At 33.7% G+C, this 24105-nt stretch overlaps 1 protein-coding gene across 2 annotated transcripts in view; it reads left to right on the forward strand.

The window, feature by feature from the left end:
• Positions 1 to 24105, forward strand: part of LOC148952486 (tRNA-uridine aminocarboxypropyltransferase 1) — a 64209-nt gene that overhangs the window by 21916 nt on the left and 18188 nt on the right. For both annotated transcript variants that reach the window (XM_089088982.1, XM_089088981.1), the window contains exon 3: positions 5534 to 5674. In XM_089088982.1, coding sequence (XP_088945108.1) covers positions 5534 to 5674 — 141 coding nt within the window. The remainder of the gene's footprint in view (positions 1 to 5533; positions 5675 to 24105) is intronic.

A 24105-nucleotide genomic window follows, 5' to 3' on the forward strand; every position in this document is an offset into this window, starting at 1 on the left:
TTTTGATATTTTTTCTCCATCATGTTATTATCAATTATTTCAAGAAATTAGTTGTATTTTTAAAAACCTTACATGATAATGACCGAGACCCAGTATTAACACTGGCTTATACATAAAAAATGATTACGACAATGGAAGCCTGGTCAATTTTTATACAAATTGCTATTTCAGTTGCTATTTGCTACTAGCCACTTTAATCTTCACTAGCCTGTCTGGTAAGCCAGATTTTTTTTCCAATGGTTTTTCGCGACTGGCACTTTTTCGCCGCTTAGACATGGCTTGTCACGAGAAACCACTATACAAAGCCATTACCGTTACAGTCTATTCTAATCTGCTGTGAAAAACCTTTTTTGTACTAAGGAAAAAAGGTTGCCAGATATATGTTTACGGTGCGTTATCGGTTACTTGTGGCTCTCCGTACTATGCAAAGGACATTCCTTTCGGAAAAATACAAAACACCTTAGTAGGGTTTAGACATCAAATAGTGATATTTTAAGCAATCTACATATGTCTGTTCTTTGTGGGAAGAATACATCTTAAATATTGACCTCAAATGAGAGAAGAGTTAAAGATTGAGTATATTGCCAATCATACATTTTCTGCCTATTGGAGATCAGAATCGTCTCACGTTTCTAAATGTAATTTTTCGCACAGCTGGAGTCTAGCAATATAAAGTCTTTGTAATTAAAATTGGCTGATTATACCAGGAGCTTAGCAATAGCTAGAACATCCAATTTCTGTTGTGAATTTAGTCATAAAGACCCCAGGGTAGTCCCTGAAAAATAACTGAATTCAGAAAGAATAAAAAAGAAAATTCAAAAAACATTTTAAGTTTAACTTCAGTGAAGAAAAATATTTCTAACGCCATAAACTTTTCAAAAGTATGAGTAATGTATACATAAGGATTGACATTATTACTATATAAAACTAGTTCACAATTGATACTCAATATGAAACAGGAGGAATCAGGAGTGGAAATCTGACCCCTAGCCATCACAAATACAGGGTGTAAGGGGGAATTCAAAAAGTATCAATCTAGAATATAACCGTTGGTTGCATTAAACATTTCATTGACTTTGGCAATGTTAGATTTTTGTATTTGAATAACACATGTTCAATAATCCAACAATGAGAGCCTGTAAAAGATCCAAAGTTTGAAGTTGAGAAGTCCAAAACTCAAGCATTTACCTTTTTACAATAAAAATTTTCGAGTTTCCATCCTCATTCCTGATTCTGACAAAATAAATTGAAAAATTACTTTTTATCATTTTGCATCAAATTATATGTTCCCCTTTGCATCAAATTATATGTTGCATCAAATTATATGTTGCATCAATTATATGTTCAGTGTGTTTCAATCCCAATGAAAATCCTCAAACAGATTTTTCTTCTTTTGTTTTTATGCTCTTATTAGTTATATTTTCTTATACATCGTGATGGGTAAGCAAGCTATAAATGAACACAGTAGTGTGAATGTATTATATACCGCATATGAGATGCGGGTTCTATGTTTTATTAATCTGAATGAAAATTTCCTACTAACTATAATGTAATGTATTAAATATATATAAATGTTCTCAATTAAGCAATAATCATAGGGCTGGTACTGGTGATGACCTGTTAAAGAGCATTACTAGTCCTATCTTAAGCAAAATATTATTTGGAAAGAATGTTGCGGGAAAAGCATTGTAATTTTTACATTGCTTGCAAATTGTTTAGAGTTAGGCTCTAGACCTGCAAAAATTAATTTGTGCTAGGGAATTTAATTGTCTATAAGAAAGAGGAATCATTCAGATCACATTGTAATTGTGGTACCAACAGATTGGCACCAGTGGCACCATTGTATTGTAATTGTGGCATCAACAGATTGATTAAGTGATTGAATATGTAAATAATGATGGGTGAATTTGGCCGGATATACTTTTATCCCAGGCAGAAAGGGTAGAATAGCGATATCCCCAAGACTGGAAGGCTGAAATTCTTGGATTAAAATCACCGTTTTCAGTATTTCAAATCCCTTTCCCCTATAAAGAATGCCCCCCCCCCAAGAAAAAAACAAACAAACAAACTCCTTTACTTTCTTTGGTCCTAATTTTTCGGTCTTATTTTCAATTATAGATGGTGCTCTGCTAGAATCTAATTACTTAATTTGAAGACACAAAATCCAAAAGCGAATCAAGACAGAAAACTCTGGTACTTAAAACAGTCCGCTTGTCGTCTAGCGTCTTGTCAGAAAAAAAGCTGACATTGTCGTGGTTTTGCCTGAAGTTTTAGCTGGATGTTCATTTGGTAATAAGTAAAGCGCGTCTTTAAAAAATAATAATTTCCTGTTTACGACCAAGTCCTTTCTTTTGCCGTACTGTATATTCATTGTGTTTCCTTTACTGAATTTCTTACGTTTTTCGTCCTTTGTAACCCAACGTTTTCGTTTCATCCTTTACGTTTTCGTCCAAACGTTACGTTTTACGTTTACGTTTTCGTCCTTTCAAATGTGTTGAAAAATCAATTGACGAAATAAAATTTTCAATTTAAGCAGTATATATTTATTTTTAGTAAAGTGCAAATGACACCCTAGACTTTTGGGTTTTTTGTGGCAACATTACGCTTATTGGTGGTAAAGTCTGTTCTTTTTAGCTTTGATTTCTTCATTAAGCGTTATTTCTGCTCCTTCTTCACTTGATGTTTCATATGAGCTAATTTTAATTGTTTTTAGTTTTATATCTCTTATAATATAATTTATGCTAGTTTTTTAGTTTTAAATTTGCTTCGTATTTTATGTCTCATTTTTGCCTTGTAATTAACATAGTATTATTTTAATAATAGTAATATTTTTGCCAAAAAGCTCTATTTATATAGCATTTATTGCAAATCTGAAAACAGTTCTTTTCTGTACTATTCTAGTTTTCGAGAAAATCTCAATATAATTTTTTTTTTTCATCTTTTGGAAGTGAAGAATTCGGTGAGTATACAGAATTCCGTCAATATGCTTATTGAAGTCTATTTTCTTCAGGTCTTCGCTATTCCGTTTTCTGCTGCACATAGATAGTAGAATTAGTAATTTTTGTATTTGTGTACTATGGTTATGGTTGTGGATAACCGTTGTAATCTGTTCCCTGTAGCTACTAGGTTTTATCGCAGATAATACAACAGATGACAAAAAATCTGATGGTGTCATTGGACTAGTCGTGTTGAGACTAGGATAGGTTTATCCTTAACTCAAAATTAAATTTTATGTAGATATTAGGTTCTGAAAAAGGACAGCCGAAAAGGAATGGGATTAAAATGAAGGTAACATATTTTTTGTGCAACATGCTTGCCTATTTCTATACCCAATCAGTGGCGTCGTTTGGGGGGGGGGGGGGGGCAGTTGCCCCCCCCCAAAAATTTTTGAAAAAAATATTATATAGCGCATGCCCCCTTGACTCTTCGGATGTGGACCCCTCTTGCCCCTCCCTCCAATAAAAATGCTGGAGCTACGCCCCTGTGTGCAACAAGTAGCAATGAGCTTTATTTTACTTAAGAACTTGTAATTTTTTAAATCTAAAAATTAAATATATTAGAGCGTACTTAATATCTAATTGGCTAAATACTTAAGGTTTGGGCTATTGGAAATGTTCTGCTAATCGGTTTGGAGGTAAACACCCGTGTTACAATATTATAAGCATCTTGACTTGACACGTCCGTCTTTGAAGCTCGTCTTGGGGCCTCTTTCTTCCCAATGACGTGTGTGTGCCTTCTGTATGCCTCTCGGTCTTCTTCTAGGCGAAGAAGGCTGGAAAGGCGATTAGGCGAAATATTTTCCTTCCACCTCTTTGAAGGACGAGAACCGTGAATTTGGCTTTCGAATAAGAATTTGGCAACTTGAGCAAGAAATAAATGCAATGGTTCCAGGTTTCTTTAAAGAGAACTATAGAAAAAAGTTTGAATTATAAGACCCCAACTCAAACTTATTTTTATTTAATGAATAAAGGCTGTTTCGGAAGCGTGGTTTGTGTGAAGCAATGTATAAGGTAATTAGCAGTAAGTTCACTGCAAATGATTTCTGTCTCTTCATTCTCGGTGCGAACAAACAGCTCCCACATACTATTTCATTAGCGCGCACAAACAGCTCCTCTCATTTGATCTGCCATCAGCGGTTCAATTACCCTGGAACGCGTATTGTGGCAGAAACTTTCTCAAAATGCCTTTGAAACCAACTCGAGACTTCGAAACCTACTTGTAATTCCTAAAAACATCTAATTATAACATTGCACTACTAATTACCGATTTTCATATATGTATCGGAATAAATCAATTTAAAATTAGTTTCTTTAAAATTGAGTGTTCCAACGTTGAAGCCAAGTTTAGCGTTCAAGAGAAGTCTGGCTTGTCTACCCGTGAAAAGATCTAATGTCGCTTATGTTTTTACGTTCTCCGGAGCACTCGCACCTCGGTCCGGGTTTTTATAATGGGTGAGATAGGGGACGATCATACTATCTAATATTTATATACTGTGGTGTGAAGTGAGGAAAGGAAGAGAAACAGGATCATGTCGTTTCTCAGGTACCAAAAAGTAGTGGTTCAGATTTCCAGGTAAAAATTGGCTGTTGGTCGCTAGAAACGATCATGAAAAAACAGTGTGGCATTCCCAATGTATTGAAAGGCTACCCGAAATTAGGTCATAAAGTATATCATATTCAACATATGTTATATATAAATTTCGATATGTCTGTATGAACATACCGAAACATATGTCATTAATACAGGTGTATTTTGCACTTCAGTTATGATTTTAGTACTCTTTGAGGGTATAATTTTTTAAGTGTAACAGGCAGTCGGTCTTTTATTCAATTTGACAAAAAGATAAATGTTTTTTTTCGGTCAAGCGAACTGTTTTTACCCAGATTTTTCTTTTGACTCGTTTAATTCTTGGGATTTTCGAAAACATTCTTTCTAAAATGTGCGGCCCCTTCACTTGGAATTCACACGTCATTATTATGTTTTGCCAACTAATGCGTATGGTTTGAAGCTGAAAGTTTAAAATAAACTGAAGCTGAAAAAGTTTTCCCCGTGTATCTGAATTTACTTTAATTCTGATAAAAGGTGGAAAAACATTCAAAGCAAAAACGATTGATTGAGGTCGCTACATGAAATCAGGCTGGCATGTTGACTTGTAATTCATGGCGTCTTTGTAGAAAGAACGACGTAAAAAAAATTATTAATATTTATTGTGAGCACTTGAAGACTTTTGATAAGTCGACCTTAACCTTAAACCTTAAGCTTAAACTGGAAAATTACATTTATTCATTCGTAAGTAGAATCTATCAACTTTTTTTTACATTTATACAAAATTTTGATAGCCACCTAAGTTGAATCCTAAGTTGGATACAAAAAAGAAACAAACCAAAAATTAGCTTGCATGGAGACGTTTCTTTGTTTTGAGCGATTTGTAATTCGGCTGGTAGAGGGAAAGCGAATTCTGTCACAAACAGAAGTCTAAGATATGATCAACCACTATAGTCAAATTATTATATAAACACCTTTATATTTTTAGTTACCCTTTGATGTGGATGTGATAAAGCATCCGTGCGAAACAGATGGTAAAAGTACAGCTGTACATGCTGCTGTCATTGCTCCAAAGAACGTACGAATCCTCACTTACCCTGACGTTCCTGATTACCAAAAAGATGGATCTGTAAGATATTAGAAATTTTTTGTAAAGATGTAGTCTAGCGTACCGCCCATAAAACGTACGCGTTTTACCCTCAAGGGATAGGAGATTAACCAATAACCCTATCCTCATTCCATCCTTTGGGAGAATATTAGTGTACAAAAAGTGCGAAACATATCATATGCAGAATATATGTAACACTACTTAGAGAAAACGGGCGTTTCAAACCTTTCCTCTCTCCTCCGTCCTAATAATACTTTTTCAGGCTTTCCTCTCCTATATAGAAAAATACGTGCAGTCTTCCATCATAAGATCGTAAGCCCTGGAGATAACCTTAATTCCAGGCATATTAAGAAGGCTTGTATTTGAGCAAACAGCTGCACTGAATAAGAAAAACAGTTCAGTAACGTTTCAGTGACCGTATTGTCAATACGGTCAAAAACCAGATTTTTTTTGTCAAGGGCCTGTTTGCTTGTTTAAATAAAGCTCCTTAACTCGAAAGCCACTATATGACATTTATGATACATCGTCATATAGATATAACAGTTTTTGATAACCAAATCCATGGAGTAACGAACCTATCTGGTTTCTATCACTTTATCTACAGCATACTTCTATTTCTAATAAATTGAATGTTCTCAATATAATTTGTTGTACTATTCTGAATTTTGTTTGATTTAATAATCATGACATCACCTGCCCTTGGGTATTCCATGGATATTTTGTTGATTTTGGCTATTTTTCAACATTGACTAATAATGTAAATGCACGCCCTCATTCAAGCACGTGTTTGTTGTAGCATCAATAAAGCAAGTATTTCTTTCACTTTTCGTGTTCTTCTTCTTCTAATGAAATTATCCTACTCGTCTTATCAAATTCCTCATTTTCCTATTCTATTGTATACTGATTTGTTTAGCAAGACATTCATCCTGTATTATAGATTCTTTCACTTTTCGTGTTCTTCTTCTTCTAATGAAATTATCCTACTCGTCTTATCAAATTCCTCATTTTCCTATTCTATTGTATACTGATTTGTTTAGCAAGACATTCATCCTGTATTATACAACACATACCGTAGGCAATTCGTCGATCAGTATGTCAAACCGCGGTCAGGAACCGCCGTCTAGGTTAAACGATTCTCAATTCTGTACAATGGTTCTGTGCTCTGTGCTTTTTTTAATAAAATAACATACTACAGGAGCTCAATTCTTCAGTCTTCTTAACATTAATTTTTTACACCTATTCTAGCACCCTGAACTTGCAAAACCTCTAAAAGTTCATTCATTTTGATCACTTTTTCATCTAGGATGCTTAAATCATCAGCATAATCTAAATCCAGGAGAGTTTTTCCTCCCCTTTTGATTCCGTGGTCTCCCATTGCCTTTCCTGTGCTCCGTAAGACAAATTCCATGAAAATGATCCTTATAAAGGGGGATAGAACACAACCCTGCTTAATTTCTGATTTAATACGAAACCAGCAGCTAACCTCATTTCCCACCTTGACTGCAGCAGTCTATTCTCGTACATAACACTAATCACTTTGATATATTTGTCTGGTATACCGTGCAAGAATAAGACCTTCGCCAAAGCTCTTCTATTAACCGAATCAAACGCTTGTTCATAACCTATAAAACTGAAGATTATTTACCAATTATACACCAATTTTTTATAAGTTTGTTAAAGTTTCCACTTAGCTAATTCGAACATTAAGATATCATTTCAATTGTCCTTGGCGTTTCAATAAGCGACTGTTCGAGATTTGGAATGGTATCTACGTGAGAATTTAACGCATTTATAATTTTTTTTTTTAGCCTCACATTAACACCACTTTGAATAATATTATCTAAGTTCGTGGCAGAATACATTGTTCTAAAGTCACCACAATTTGGGGTACTATAAGAAATGCACATTGCGAGTTCATGCCTTAAGGCCGTATCCAGGGGGGGGGGTGGTTACCCGGTTTGAACCCCCCCCCCCCCCGAAATTTTTGACCGAGTCGAAAATTAGTCTAAAAAATACCTGTAAAGGCAAAACCTTACCAGAAAAAAAATATTCTCCCACACTAAATCCTATTGCATTTTGTGGGTTAACGGTTCTGACCAGCTTACGCAATTAGGTAACCGTAGGTAACTCCATGTTCACCTGACCTTGCATTGTAAATTAGGGTTAATAATATGCGCTCTGATCAGCTTACGCAATTAGGTAACCCCATGTTCACCTGACCTTGCATAGTAAATTAGGGTTAATAATATGCGCTCTGATCAGCTTACGCAATTAGGTAACCCCATGTTCACCTGATCTTGCATAGTAAATTAGGATTAATGGGCGCTCGAGGCATGGTATAAGAGAGTGCAAGATTGTCAGTTCAGTTCAATTTCGGACTTGGCTAAGAGAAGAGCGATTTTCAACATGAAGAGGAAGTGTGACATTACGTCGTTTTTCGCATGCAGTATGCACGCAGACGATCCAGACCTTCTCAACCACTATAGAACCTCGCTCTTTATTCCTTTCCTGGACCACTTCACTTCCGAGCTGAAACAACGATTTGTGCTTCACCAGACTCTGCTGTCAAATCTCAGCGTCCTTTCTCCTGCCAAAATTGTTTCTGTCAATCTGAAGGCATTAAACCTGGAGTCATTGGTTGAATTGTATGGCGATATTCTTCCCGAGTCAGACTGTCTGAAGCAAGAAATTGAGCTATGGCGCATCAAGTGGGAGAATGTTCCGGTATCAGAGAGGCCTACTTGTGCTGTGTCTTCGCTTCAGACATGTGACGAAATTTTTGCGATCAAAAAGGTCAGCTACCTTCAGGCAGGGTTGCCACCCCTAATGATTTATCAATATTTCTAGTGATTTTTTATGTTGACTAGTGATTTTTTTCTAGCCAGTTTTTTATAGTGATTTCTGTTCTAAAAATATCGATTCTTTGCTAAATCTAGTGATTTTTCAATATATAGCGCATATATTCATGATTCAATTTAATAAATCATACAAGAATCTAACTAAAAAAAGAAAAAAACACAAAATAGTGATTCAATATAATTCCTTATATGTTTCAGATTAGCATTTATGCAAATATACCGCCACTGAGAGTTCTGATTCACCACGTCCATATAAGATATAACCCAAGATCGGTATCATCAAGAGAACGGGCGACCTAGTTAAGATAGATTAAATTTATTTTAGTTTGATGATTGAAGTCGGTTGGGTGTAAGGGGGAGTATCTACTCTGGGAATGGTCTAATGATTGTAATTTCTATTTCTAATACCTAATCAAAACTCCAATAATTCTTCAAATTCTCTTTTTTGTTATTGAAACACCTAATAAACGCAGATAACGTCCTATCCTTTAAGTTTTTGGATATTTATGTGCTAATATATAAAACAGTTTATGGTAACGAACTGTAAGAATTAAGCTACAAGGCTCAATAGCAAACGAAATTCTAGAAACGGAATTTTGATATCGATCAATATATCATCGGCTTATTAAGTTGATTCCAAATATATAAGATTCATTCAGCTTAGTTTTACCCATGAAAGGCTAAGAAACTGTGAAAATTTGCCTGATTTTTGAAAGAGGGAGGAAACACCCAATAAATGCGAAAGAATTTTAATTAAAATCAAACCATTAGATTCGGCGTATCAGAGAACCGTACTGTAGAGGTTTCAAGCCCCTATCTGCAGAAGGGCCGAATTTTGTATTATTTGCCAGAAGAAAAATCGCGGATGCGTGTTAATTCCTCTTTTTTCCCCCAGGGATGATCGTATCGAACCAACGGTTTTAGAACATTGGGAGAGGGCTCATTTGAACAGAAATGAATATTTCCCGTGTCCCTTTTATTTGACCAAAAAGATCGAACGGCTACTAGCCCCTCTCTCATGTCCCTTTTTCCCAAAAAAAAATCGTTCGATCAAAAGTTTGAGATAGTCATTTTGTTTAGCATAGTTGAAAGTTTCCAAAACTATACCTTTAGATTTAACATGACCCACTTAGCCCCCGATGATAGGTCTTGGGACGAAAGTATGCTAAGGATAATTTACTAAGGGTAATAAGGATAGTGTACGATCAATTAAAACCAGTTTCATAGCCACAAAGAAAAATAATGCGTGACAGAATAAATTGGACTTGTATAACTTGGGCTATATATTTGAACATTAAGGGGGTGGGGGTATGGTTAGATTAGGTTTCTTTACCCCCAAACCTCCCTGATGTGCAACTATATAGTCCAAATTATATAATTATATAAACTAAATAATTTCTTAGACCACACTGCTTTTCCATTTAAAAAAAATAAAAAAAATTTTAAACAAGAAAAACGGGTTTTAATTTTCTATAAAGCAGTGAAATATAAAACAAATAATTATACACAAATACTCCGAATATTTCGGCCCCACGTCCGGGAGCCTTTCTCAACGGAAAAAAAAAATGAAAAAAAAAAAAAAAAAAAAAACGAAACAAAAAAAATTTTTTTTTTTTTTTTTTTTTTTGTTTCATTTTTTTTTTTTTTTTTTCGTTGAGAAAGGCTCCCGGACGTGGGGCCGAAATATTCGGAGTATTTGTGTATAATTATTTGTTTTATATTTCACTGCTTTATAGAAAATTAAAACCCGTTTTTCTTGTTTAAAATTTTTTTTTTTTTTTTTTTATATAAACTAAAGCATTATATTTTCATCATATTGTGACATATTTCATTACGATTAGCATTACTTTACTTCATGGATGTGTTCCGTATAATTAACAAATGCCTCTTTATTTTTAAGAAGCAAAAAGACTGATGCTTATCGAAATTTGTGAAGAGTGGGACACATTTTTTCCTTGGAATTACAAAAAGGCCATTTTCAAAATTGTCGCTGGAGTCCCAGTAATTATACTAGCTCAACTAGAGTAAAATGAAAAACAGTTTCTATATTTCTTGGGAAAAAACTGGGGTTTTGGATCGACAAGGAAAAAATTAAAAAGAAAAAGCAAATATTTCGATTAGATCACCAATAACCAATTGTCAGTGATCAGAGTGTAAGCCAAGGGTACCAATTTGGGAACAGGGAGGAAGCAATGATTTTGTTCCATTTTCTGCATAAAGATACATAAAGGTATTTCTCAAAATTTCAAGGGTATTTTTTGCTTGAGGAAAAGCAAAAAATCCAACTAAAGGTATTTTTCCACATCTAGGGGGTAATTTTACCCTCTTCCTGTAGGTGTTCCTGTATAGAACATAGTAAAGAGACAAAACAATTATTAATTACAGTTATAAAGAGTATTATAATTCTAATAACTTCTAATGATTTCTGGTCAATAATCTAGTGATTTATGTGCTGATTTAGTGATTTTATTCAAAAATCTAGTGATTTTTTCTCACCGGGTGGCAGCCCTGCCTTCAGGCAGCTGAAGCAGTGTTATATCTAGATTGATCAAAGAATAAAAAAACTTTTTTTTTTTACTTTTTTGTGAAAAAAACGGACAAGCGTTCGATCTTTAGCGCTTCAGCACGGCTCTTGCAAGAATTAAATAAAATAAAAACTAATTGTTTCAACTGAAGGTAAGGAGCAACAGTAAAACTCAAAAACCAACAGGAATTATTTTGTATTTGAGGGGGGTTGCCCCCCTCCTCGATACCTTGTTCTTCACGCTAAAGTTTTTAAGACTTTTAAGAAACCTTCTTATTCTAATCAAAGGGTTCCTGTGTTTCAGAAGTCTTGTATTAGTGTAAAGAGCAAGGTATCGAAGAGATACCTATCATATACGGAATAATTTCTGTTTGCTTTGAGTTTTAAAGTTGGTCATTACTTTCAGTTGAAAAACTTGTTTTTTTAATTTAATTTCCGATCGTTTTGAAATAATGCCGGTATATCTGGCTCACCCTCCATGAAAAATTTACTACCCTCACAGGAAACGTGTCCGTGGAAAGTTCCTCCCAAGTAAACCCCCTCTCTCCTGTGAATTTCCCTCCGGACAATTTCACCCTCGCTGAAAATTTTCTCCCCCCCTGTAAAATTTCTTGCGAACGATTCCGGCTGAAAAATTCTCCTTAGCATGCTTTCATTTGAAAAAGATTTCAATTTCTAATCGTTTTTCCAATCACTCCAGAAATCCGCACTTCAGTGGAAAATTTCCCCCGGAAATCCCCCCACCCCAGTGGGAAGTTGCTTCCTCGAAAAATTCCCCCGTGGGTAATTTCTCCTGCAGGAAATTTTCCCATGGACAATTCATCCCTTGAAAAATCCCCCCACTCAAAAATTCCACTAGAACTAAAAAGGGCACCAGAACTTTTAATTCCTCTTCGAATGCACCCCCTCCCGATCTTATAGGACCACTGGTATGATACAATCAGCTTGAAACCTCTATAGTCGCTTTCTCTGATACGCTGAATTTAATGGTGCGATTTTCATAAGATTCTTTGGGGGTGTTTCTCCCCTTTTTCAAAAATATGGCAATTTTTTGAGGCTCTTAGCTTTTGACGGGTAACGCTAGATTTAATGAATCGTATATATTTTGAATTAGTATAAAACCAATTCTTTTGATGTATCTATTAATATCAAAATACTGCTTTTAGAGTTTCGGTTACTATTGAGCTGAGTCGCTCCTTACATACAGTTCGTTACCAAGAACTGTTTGATTGCGAGCTCATGTTACTATAGACGGTTTACGGTGAAACATTTCTGCCGAAAAATAGGTTTACCTTTTTTTTTCTTAACTGACAAATAAGCAGAAAAAACATTCTTAAGCTATTAAAGAGTTTAATTTAGAAGTTGATGAAAATAAATAATCACAATGTAATCTCATATATAGCCTACATTTTAAGAAAAATCAACTAGAAGTCTCTTTCGTATTGTATTTTCTCTCCAGTAGGCTATATTAAAAAAAAAAGAAAAAAGAGCTTATTATAATTTAATGAGGTTTTGTAAAAATAATATATGTAGGATATAATTTGAACTCTGTAAATCAGTCGATTAGCAATGTCCTCCTTGTAAAATTAAATAACTGTATATTTAATTCTATAAAAATTCATTAAAGCAGATAAACGTTCTTAAGTTATTAAAGAATTTTTTCTAGAAGTTGATGGAAATAAATAATCAAAATCTAATCTTTTATATACGCTATAAAAAAAAGTCAACCAGAAGTTTAATTCGCATGGTATATTCTCTCCAGTATAATAAAAAAGTAAAAAAGAGCTTATTATAATTTAGTGGGATTTTCTTAAAAATAATGATCCTGGAATATAATTTTAACTCTATAAAGCAGTCGATTAACAATATCCTCCTTGTAAAATTATGTAATTGTAGATTTAACTCGGCAAAATTTTGTAACTCAGAAAAACATTCTTAAGCTATTAACGATTTTTATCTATAAGTTGATGAAAATAAATAACCAGAATCGAATCTTTATCTACATTATAAAAGAAGCTGACTAGATGTCTAATTCGCATGGTATTTTTCTCCAGTATAATAAAAAAGTAAAAAAGAGCTTATTATAATTTAGTGGGATTTTCTTAAAAATAATGATCCTGGAATATAATTTTAACTCTATAAAGCAGTCGATTAACAATATCCTCCTTGTAAAATTATGTAATTGTAGATTTAACTCGGCAAAATTTTGTAACTCAGAAAAACATTCTTAAGCTATTAACGATTTTTATCTATAAGTTGATGAAAATAAATAACCAGAATCGAATCTTTATCTACATTATAAAAGAAGCTGACTAGATGTCTAATTCGCATGGTATTTTTCTCCAGTATAATAAAAAAGTAAAAAAGAGCTTATTATAATTTAGTGAGATTTTCTTAAAAGTAATGATCCTGGAATATAATTTTAACTCTATAAAGCAGTCGATTAACAATATCCTCCTTGTAAAATTATGTAATTGTAGATTTAACTAGGCAAAAATTCTGTAAAGCAGAATAACATTCTTAAGCTATTAAAGATTTTTATATAGAAGTTGATGAAAATCAAACAGTTCGTGGCAACGAAGTGTAAGTAAGGAGCGACCCGGCTCAATGGTAACCGAAACTGTAGAAAACGGAATTTTGATACCAATAGATACATCAAAAGAATCAGATTTTAATGCTGATTTCAAATATATAAGTTTCATCAAGTTTAGTTTTACCTATCAAAAGTTACGTGCCTGAGAAAATTTGGCTGATTTTCGAAAAAAGGGGAAAAGGCCCCCTAAAAGTTATAGAACCTTAATGAAAATCATACCATCATATTCAGCGTGTCAGAGAACCCTACTGCGGAGGTTTCAAGCTCTTATCTACAAAAATGTGGAATTTTGCATTTTTGCCAGAAGAAAGATCACTGATTCGTGTTTATTTTTATTTTTTATTATTTTTTTTTTACCCCAGGGGTGATTGTATCGACCCAGGGGTCCGATAACATAGCGAAAGAGCATATTGAAATGGAAATCTAAGGTTCTAGCGTCCTTTTTGAGTGACCAAAAAAAAGGGAAAGCAGCTAAGCTCCCTCAAAGAATAATTTTTTTCCCAAAGTCACCCAATCAAAATTTTGAGATATCCATTTTATTCAGCATGGTCGAAAATATGATAACTATGTCTTTTAGGATGATTTAATCCCCCAAAGTCCCCGGAGGGAGGGCTGAAAGTTATTAACTTTACCCAATGTTCACATATAGTATTGGTTATTGGGAAGTATACAGACGTTTTCAAAGAGGATTTTTTCTGGTAGTGGGGGGGGGGGGGGGTCGAGGGTTATGTGAGAGGATCTTACCATGAAGGAAGTTTTCATGGGAGAAGGAACATTGCAATGAAGGGGGCGCCGGATTTCCCAGCATTATATTGGATTTCCGGATTCCCCAGCATTGTATTGGTTATTGGGAAGTATACAGACATTTTCAGGAAGGATTTTTTCTGGTGGGGGGGGCTGGAGGAGGGGGTTAATCGGGAGAATCTTTCCGTGGAGGATGTTTCTTTGGGGTAAGGGACAGTTCTATGAAGGGGGCGCCGGATTCCCAAGCATTATTTAAAAAATGATCAGAAATTAAATTAAAAAAAACAAGTTCTTTCAACTGAAAGTAAGAAGTAACATTAAAAATTAAAACGAAATAAAATTATTACGTATTTGAGGGGGTTCGCCCCCAATTCAATACCTTGCTCTTTACGCTACAGTTTTTTTTAGTGCTTTCACAAGAGCTATCAATTATAATTAAACAGCCTGTGTGATTCTGAGTTTTTTGAATTATAGAGTGTTTTAAATTTTAAATTTAAGAGTGTGGTATTGAGTAAGGGGAGAACCCCCCTCATATACGTAATAATATATACGTAATAAAAAAAACAATAAAGAAAAAACAAGCGATACGGCTCAATAGTAATCGAAACTTCTAAAAACGGAATTTTGATGTCAATAAATGTATCAAAAGAATGGGTTTATAATGCTGATTCTAAATATGTAAATTTTATTAAGTGTAGTATTACTCATCAAAGGCTACGAGAAAATTAACCTGATTTTTTAAAGAGGGAGGAAACATCCCCTACAAGTGAAAGAATTTTAATGAAAATCACACCGTCAGATTCAGCGTATCAAAAAACCCTATTACATAGGTTTCAAGCTAATATCTGCAAATATCTGCAACTTTGTATTTTTTGCCAGAAGAAAAATATACGAATATAGAAGTTCGTTACGTAAGTTAATTTGTAAATTACGTCAGAACCAAATTTAGAGACAGCCATTTTGCAAAAGAAAAGTAAAATTTTTATGCAAATTTTGTTTACTTATTTAATGACGGTGAGTCAAAATAAAAGCTGCATTAACTAAAAAACGATCAGAAATTAAATAAAAAAAACAAGTTTTTTAAACTGAAAGTAAGAAGCGACATTAAAACTTAAAACGAACAGAAATTATTCTGTATATGAAAGGGGCTGTCCCCTCCTCAACGCCTCGCTCTTTACGCTAAAGTTTTTTTTATTTTTTAACAAAAATAGAGTTGTGAGAAAGTAAAACTTTAGCGTAAAGAGTGAGGCGTTGAGGAGGGGACAGGCCCTTTCATATACGGAATAATTTCTGTTCGTTTTAAGTTTTAATATCGCTCCTTACTTTCAGTTTAAAAAACTTGTTTTTTTTATTTAATAAATAACCAGAATCGAATCTTTGTATACATTACAAAAAAATCAACTAGAAGTCTAATTCGCTTTGTATCTCCTCTCAAGTATAAAAAAAAAGTAAAAAAGAGCTTATTACAATTTAATGAGGTTCTTTAAAAAATAATAAACCTAGGATATAATTTAATCTTTATAAAGCAGTCGATTAGCAATGTCCTCCTTGTAAAATTAAACAACTGTGTATTTAATTCCACAAAATTTCGTTAGAGCAGATAAACATTCGTAAGGTATTAAAGAATTTAATCAGAAGTTGATGAAAATAAATAATTAGAATCTAATCTTTTATATACATTATAAAAAAATAAACTAGAAGTCCAATTCGCATTCTATTTTCTAAAAATAACGATTCTGGAATGTAATTTTAACTCTATAAAAATTCTTAAAAGCCGAAATACATTGTTAAGTTATTAAAGAATTTAATTTCTCTCCAGTATAATGACAAAAGTAGAAAAGAGCCTATAATAATTTAGTGATGGTTCGTAAAAATAATGAACCTGGAATATAATTTTGTCTCAATAAAGCTGGAAAACTTTTTGAAGCTATTAAAGAATTTAATCTAGAAGGTGATGCAAATAAGTAATCAAAATCTAATCTTTTATATACGTTATAAAAAAGTCAACTTGAAGTCTTCTACGTATTGTATTTTCTCTCCAGTATAATAAAAAAAAGAAAAAAGAGCTTATTATTATTTAATAAGGTTTTGTAAAAAATAATGAGCCTAAAATATAATTTTAACTCCAAGAGCCCTTCAAATTAATCGAAAAACGCTTCCTCTATAAATACTTTGACCTTTTTATATAAAGTCTGTCCAAGAAAACTAAGAAATGAGTTTATATTGTTTCCGAAAAGACTTCATTGTCCACAGAGTAAATGTGGATTTTCAGTTGGGTAAGCCATTGAAATATGCTTTATTTACAAGTACTTTCCTCATAAGTTGAAAGCAGTTCAGAATGGACAGGCGATTATTCGATTTAAAGAGGAAGACAATGAGTTATATTTCCTTTCAAAACGATATATTTCCAATTAATTTCCTTATCCACTGCCAGATACAGCAGTTACATAATTTTACAAGAAGGATATTGCTAATTGACTCCCTGTCATCTTTCTCACACTTAAACATAAGATATTTTTACCTAGTTAAGAAATAAATTTATAAATGGTAAAATTTACATACGGCAATAAGACGGTAAACTATAAAAACATTTTACAAGGGAGGATATTGCTAATTGACTCCCTGTCGTCTTTCTCACACTTAAAAATAAGATATTTTTGCGCAGTCAAGAACTAAATTTATAAATGGTAAAGTTTACATACGGCAGTAATACGGTAAACTATAAAAAATTATTTACAAGAGAGGATATTGCTAATGACTCCCTGTCGTTTTTCTCACATTTAAACATGGGCGGATCCAGGATTTGTTTAGGGAGGGGGCGCAAAATATGTTGACCCAAAAAAAATGTATGGGGGGGGGCGGCAAAATAGGGTGATCCAAGAAAATTGCGTTAGGAGCAAGTTTAATTAATTCACTAGTGCGCTAATTAAACAACTCATACTAATTCATACTACGCTAGGTGGGCGCGCCCCCCCGCCCCCCCTCTGGATCCGCCACTGCACTTAAACATAGGATATTTTTACGCAGTCAAGAAATAAATTTATAAATGGTAAAGTTTACATACGGCAGTAATACGGTAAACTATAAAAACATTATACAAGGAAGGATATTGCTAATTGACTCCCTGTCGTCTATTCTTGCAATTAAACATAGGATATTTTTACGCAGCAAAGAAATGAATTTATAAACGGTAAAGTTTACATACGGTAGCAATACGGTGAAGTATAAAAGTATTTAATTGTAAGAAAGAAGACACAGGGTGGATTTGTATGCAGCTGTATAGTTTACAATAGAGATGCTATGTAAACATCGTCAAATATGTATGTTGTTCCAGGGTTCGAAGCCTGGTTAGTCATTATAGAGTTTTGATTTCAACTCCCACCCGACAGTGATTTTTTCAACCAATCATAATTAGAAAAACATGGTTATCTGTAGTCAACGGAGTAGTACTGACTTTGGGAAGAGCGATGTCTCTCTCATGTCTAGTGGCACCATCGCTATAGAATATGGTCGCAGAAACTTGTGGGATTACCCTTAAATCAAAATTTTATGTTGCTCTTTTAAGGATCAGGCAACCAGGCACCTTTCCAAATCCCAATGTGCTTCTGCATCCCCATTTGACACAGGATGGAAATTTCATGGTAGCCATCTTACGCAGAATGGCCAGAAGGTAAAAAACATAGATGGTTCATTTTCGTGGAAAGGTGGACAACTTACACGTCTATGATGTCAGGGTTATGGAAGAATTTTTTTTGTCTGTTTGATTGAACGGCCCAAAATGAGGGCATTTGACCAGTGCCGCTTTTTCAATTTTACCCCAACTTGTATTTAGAGTTGCGTGAGCAGGGTTGCCATCCCTAGTGATTTATAATTATTTCTAGTAATATTTTATGGGTCCTAAACAAAAAAAACTGAATTTTCACATAGATCACTAGATTATTGAAGAAAATCACTTTTTGTCACTGGGTGGCAACCCTGTGTCTGAGCTTCCTGATAGCAAGTATGAAATTAACTATGCGCCATAAGCGTCGAAAATCAACACGCCAAGTGTATTTTTCATGAATAGTTGACGGCACCACGTTAAAGGTATCGTTATACCAGGACTGTTAATCCGTATGACTGGAAAGCCCTAAACAGGATCCCTGTGTCCTTGCCCCCTTCAACCCCCTGATCCCAACCCAAACCTTACATACAATACGATGGACATAGTACACACCTTCGACATGATAATTTGTAAATTATTTAGGGTATGGGCCTTAATCATAAATGCAAGTAAAATAATAAAATCACAGTACGACTGTTTTAAATAAAAAAAAAAAAAACTAATCATATTTTTCGCAACTGGTGTTTACATTAAAATATAGTTCAAGTGTATCTGAACTTGGCTATTGCAGTTCTGTAGCTAATAATAAAGTATAGACGTTCAAAATACTAATTATTTATAAAAATTACTATGCTGCTTTAAAGCAGTTGCTGAAGACGAGCTTTAGCCACTGTATTTTATAATGCTCAAGCTTCTAGTAAAATGGATAGTAGACATTGTCTTTTAAATAAGAATAATGCCTGGGCCACATTGTAGTCATACTTGTGGCACTAACAAGCTAAGCTTCTTGGGCAAAACAGCATGCTAATAGTGCTTGTAAAATAATTTTCTAGTATGAATAAAATGATTGATGATTGACAATTTTTGGTTAACCACAATACAACACATGACGACATTGACCAATCAAAGTGAAGATTCAAGGCATAAGTTTTTGAAATTAGAAAATATGGAAGCTGGGAAATTCAGTTTTTCTATCTGAGTATGATGAATCTGGCTAGAGATACAAAGATATATTAGTAGACTTGGTAACAAATTACTGTTGAGACAGGCTTTTACGACAAATTTCTTGCCATTTTAAATTTCCACTTCTGTTGAAAAAGTGTGACGTTAAAATCAAGGAAAAACACGTTAAATTCATAAATCTGGATTTTTCTACCAACAGGTGTGACCATATTGTGGCTCAGGCATTAGCAAAAGCTATCTAACCGATATAGAGACGTCAGGAATTGACACAGTTAAGCTGATGGTCGCCTAGGGATGCACTTGACCTAAAATGCGTGTATTTTTGCATGGACTATGCAGTGAATTTGGAGAGGTGATGTGTATTTTATTGGAAAATTATCATCGTCATATTGATGTAACGTTACAAGAAACTAGACAATGAATACAAGACAAAAGTCAGCAATCATAACTAAACACAAAAGAGGGCATGAAACATGGCTGCTATGTTTAAGCAACCTAAAGAACCTGCTATATTTTGTTGTTTCACCTCCTCCCCTAGTGAAATCCTCTAGTCCCTCTCCGAGGACTGTCCCTTTATGCACCTTTGATTAGTAATATAACACAATTTGACAGATTATACTTTTTTATTGTCCTTTTCATTCAGGACGTCTCTAGTGAAATAAAATACATAACATGTTCGTTTCATTATTTAGGAAGATGTTTTTTTTTTACTTCTGATAGATAACCTCGTATTATTTGCAATACGATTTCTTCAATTTTCTTCTCTACCACTAGTACCGGATTTCCGACCGCTGCTGTATCTACTTTTTTTCTTTTTATGATAAATTGAACTCTATTTCACTTCATTTTCTGTTTCCTGCAAACACGAGGGAACAATTCATTTATTTACCCCATTATATCGTTCACATTCAGCATGCCATCCTCATTATTAATTAGTTTTCATTTGTTTGCCTAGCTTTTAAATAAGGGATTAATTAATCTTCTTGACAATACGAGTCTACTCTCTAAATTTGATTGTCTTTCTCTTTATCTGTAGCTGATGATGTGGCTTATATATTATGCTTACTGATTTCTTTGTCTTGAATGATAAAGTCTATATTGAAAAGCCATGACAAAATTTCAAGTTTTAAGGCCATTCGATACCTTAAAAGTTATTTTGTGAATCTCAGCATTGGCTGACCGTCTCAAAGATAAAGGACTCATTGGCGAATTTTCCCAGCACTACAGGGAACTCACAAAGCAATTTTGATAAAAATTGATAGAATAGCTATTGATGAATAATTTTATCAACCTTTCGAAGAGCTAACGAGAGGCTAGTTTAAAAATATAAGATATAATCTATTACTAATTTTTCAGTAAAGCGCTGACAAGCTATGGCAAGACCGCTCAATCAATTATAAACAGTTTGTCCACACAAAATAAAAAAGCTCATAATGGACAACACAGAGCGACTCCTTAAGCTCTTCATCTTTTTGATGCAAGTTTTTTTGCAACAAGACTTTTCTTGTGCCGTGATTTAGCTATTGCTAATTTGAGCCAATCAAAATTTTTCCCAGAATTTTTCGTCCAATCAGAAAATCCTATGAAAAATCTGATTGGTTCAAATTAACACTAGCTAAATCTCTAACAAAATCTCATTGTGAATCGGACGTTACTGGTATTTTTCTGGCATGTTCCTTTTACATTTTGCAAAAAGTAAACTTCTAATAATTTGGGAACTTTAAAAGAAATTTGTGCCCGGATTTGAATAGCGACTCACAGTGGCCCTAAATGAGGGGTTTGAAGGGATGTTCATACATGGAAACTGGAGCGCCTGGGGCAACTTTTTGATAATCAGAAAGACCCAATGAAACTAAAATGTTAAACCTAGTAACTTTAATTATTCTCAATGGCCTTCTCTTTTTATCCGATATTTTATTTTTAACTTTTTCCTGGTTTATCATATATTCTATTATAACTTAGGAATAAAGATGGGTGGGTTACACTAAATGGCATTTTATTACTGGAAGATGGAAATTGTGCTCCTATTCTAATGTCTTATTTTAATGTCATCTATTTGCTTATTACATTTAACTTTCTCGTTTGGAAGCGATCCTAATAAATAGAAGACTTAATCAAATCTATTATACCATCCTGACTATTGATTTATTTTCATTTGTTTGTTTAACCTTTAAATAAGTGACTAATTAGTCTTGTTGTCAATATGGACCGCTCTTCAAACTCGATTATCTGCCTGTCATTGGCGCAGATATTTGAAATCAAGTTTACATAGTGAACTATCTTCCTCCTTTTCAAAGGCGAGGTTGGCGTTGCCATAGAGCTTCCAGATAAAAAGCCCTATCTCTGAATAGATAAGTTTATAAAACTAAGAATTGTTTAACTTCATATTTAACATTTTTTAAGAAAATGGGTTTGTATACCCATAGGTGGAAAAAATCAAATATTTGTATTTATCACAATATTTCTGTGACGGGAGGGGGGGGGGCGGGAGTTGATGACCGGGCACGTATGCGATATTTTTCTTCGGAGTGTGGAGTTGATAAATTTGTAGGAATATATAAAAGATGTAGGAAACAGACGTGAAATGTAGAAAACGGATAATCAGACAGTGACTAAGAGTATGCTATGAATTCCATAAGGTGGTGTAATGGAGTAGAAAATTTTGTAATGAGACTTACTGATGCAATGTACTGATGCAATCGTACTGATGCAATGTTAAAAAGAAACTAGACAATGTTAAGAAGATCAAATTTGATAGTGTTTTAACCATCCCTAAAGTAGAGATAGGGAAGGGAGAGTGAGTGAGGAAATTAATGCTTGCCCTAAAACATATTTTTTTGTAGTTCCCTCTCCACTGGTGAAATCTTCCCTCTGAGTTCGGGTATGTATAAACCTTTGATTGTAATGAAATCAAACAAGTCGTGTTTGTTCGTGTCCCGATAATTCTGGACATCATTATTAAAATTAACTATGTAACTTATTCGTTTAAATTATTTAGGAATATTATTGTTTTGCTTTGAATAGTGTTGTACCATTTATAAAATATACCAAACATATAAAACAGACGGGAATGTAGAAAACAGACTAATGACAGCAGATCCCTAATCACTGTCTGGTCATAATCAGACAGTGATTAGGAAATATCCTATGATTTAGACAGGTGATATAATGGAGTGGCACTGCTAATCTAACGGATACGAGAATTATAGGAAATGAACTAATAGTCAGATAGTTTTGGGGAATTTTTGGTAGAATTCTTTCCAAGAATTTTCTTAAAACCCGCCAGAATGTATTTTTCTCACCCCCAACGCCCTTCGGTTTTGTAAATTTTTATATAGGGAACTTTTTCGTCATTATCGGGTAAAAATTGGGTAACTTCTTCTGCTCTAGGTCTATAAATCTGGGTCATGATGTCTATTCTTATAAAACTAGTAGTATTTCAGTTTGGCCTCAGTGCTGCTCTGATGCCCAACGCCTGTATCATTTTTTGATCGTTGTACCCAACGCCAGTTAACAGTTCATGTTCCATTTTAGAAGTAATTATGGAAATTTTAGTTTCTGTGATGACTTAAACTTTTTAAATTATTTTTTGTCACATCTTAAACTATATGTTTAAATAGGGGAAATGTCTTTTCGTGACAGTCTTTTGACGAAAAAAAGATGTTTGGGACTAGGGTGTTTCTAAAATCGAGTTGAATTAGAAATAATTATGGATTTTTCGTTAAAAACAAAAAAAATATATCTAATTTTAGAGAGATTTCTGAAAAAGCGTAAATACAATTTAAAACCAGTATGACTAATTATTAGATGAATTTCTATCTTAAAACCAACTTCGTTAATTCGTTTAAAACCGCCGAAAAAATTGGAAGATACAAGAAGAATCGATTGTTTCATTAAATCAGATTTTCTGAATAATATATACATAAGCAAGCAAGCGCTGGTAACTCAAATATTTTTGGATAAGAGATAAAATATATTTTCTGAAAAAAATATTAGTCATTTCTGTCGAATCTTACGTCTGAACGCAAGCTTCAAAATTGGAAAAATGTAAATAGATAAACTAGAAAACATAAAAGCATACGTAAAGTTTTAAAGAAATTTAGATATGAAGGAAACACAACCTTTTCCTCGAAACTTTTCTTGTCAAGGGGCAGAAAGCTTTACTTTTCTGGGAGGGTATGTCATCTTGGGACTATTTGGCCAATGAAATACTAATTCAACTCTCAATTGCCGAGGCATGCGTCGGGTCTTCTTCCGTTTTCTTTTCAATTTTTTTGATAAATAACGGTAGAGTAGTTTACCTTTTCTGGCTACAGTTGTCAATACCCTTGAGCAGCCTCAAAGGAAAAACATCAGTTTTTTTTAAATGTAACAATGAAACACGGCAAGCTAATGAAAACAGGGCAAGCTAAAACAAGAGGAATAAAAGATTTATAATATTTAAGCAAACATAGCTTAAGATTTCAGTGCTTAATTGATAGTTTTAAAAAAATTGAAGTACCAAGGCCATTAAAATCAAAAGTTTTTCCCCCTTGACCTATCTATGGTCTATTCGTATCTGAGCACTGCGATATTCTAAGATTTGTTTTTTTGTTGTTTCGGAATTATAGATTTTAGGGCAGGGCCATTTTTTCATAAGTGCTGCCTCGTTAAACGTAGGAAATAAATAATCAAAACTAATTAATTAAATGTGACAATTCTTTTCGTCCGTAAAAGTACAAACATTGACTATCTATGGATCCCTAAAGACAGCCACACCTTCAAAGGAAAAATACACCTTCTTAAGATGTTTGGTGCTAAGTGTTTTTAGCTTATTTTTTACGATTTTTCACCAACGTTTCCGTTTTTTACGTTTGGCACCTGTTGCTATCAGAAACTGTACAACTGCATACTGAAGTCTTTTCCATTAAAAATCGACTTTCCGATTTTTCCTAATTTTCTAAGCTA

This window comes from Artemia sp. Qi Xiang Cuo, chromosome 5, assembly GCF_049724085.1.
Source record: "Artemia sp. Qi Xiang Cuo chromosome 5, ASM4972408v1, whole genome shotgun sequence".
Classification (NCBI taxonomy): Eukaryota; Metazoa; Arthropoda; class Branchiopoda; order Anostraca; family Artemiidae; genus Artemia; species Artemia sp. Qi Xiang Cuo.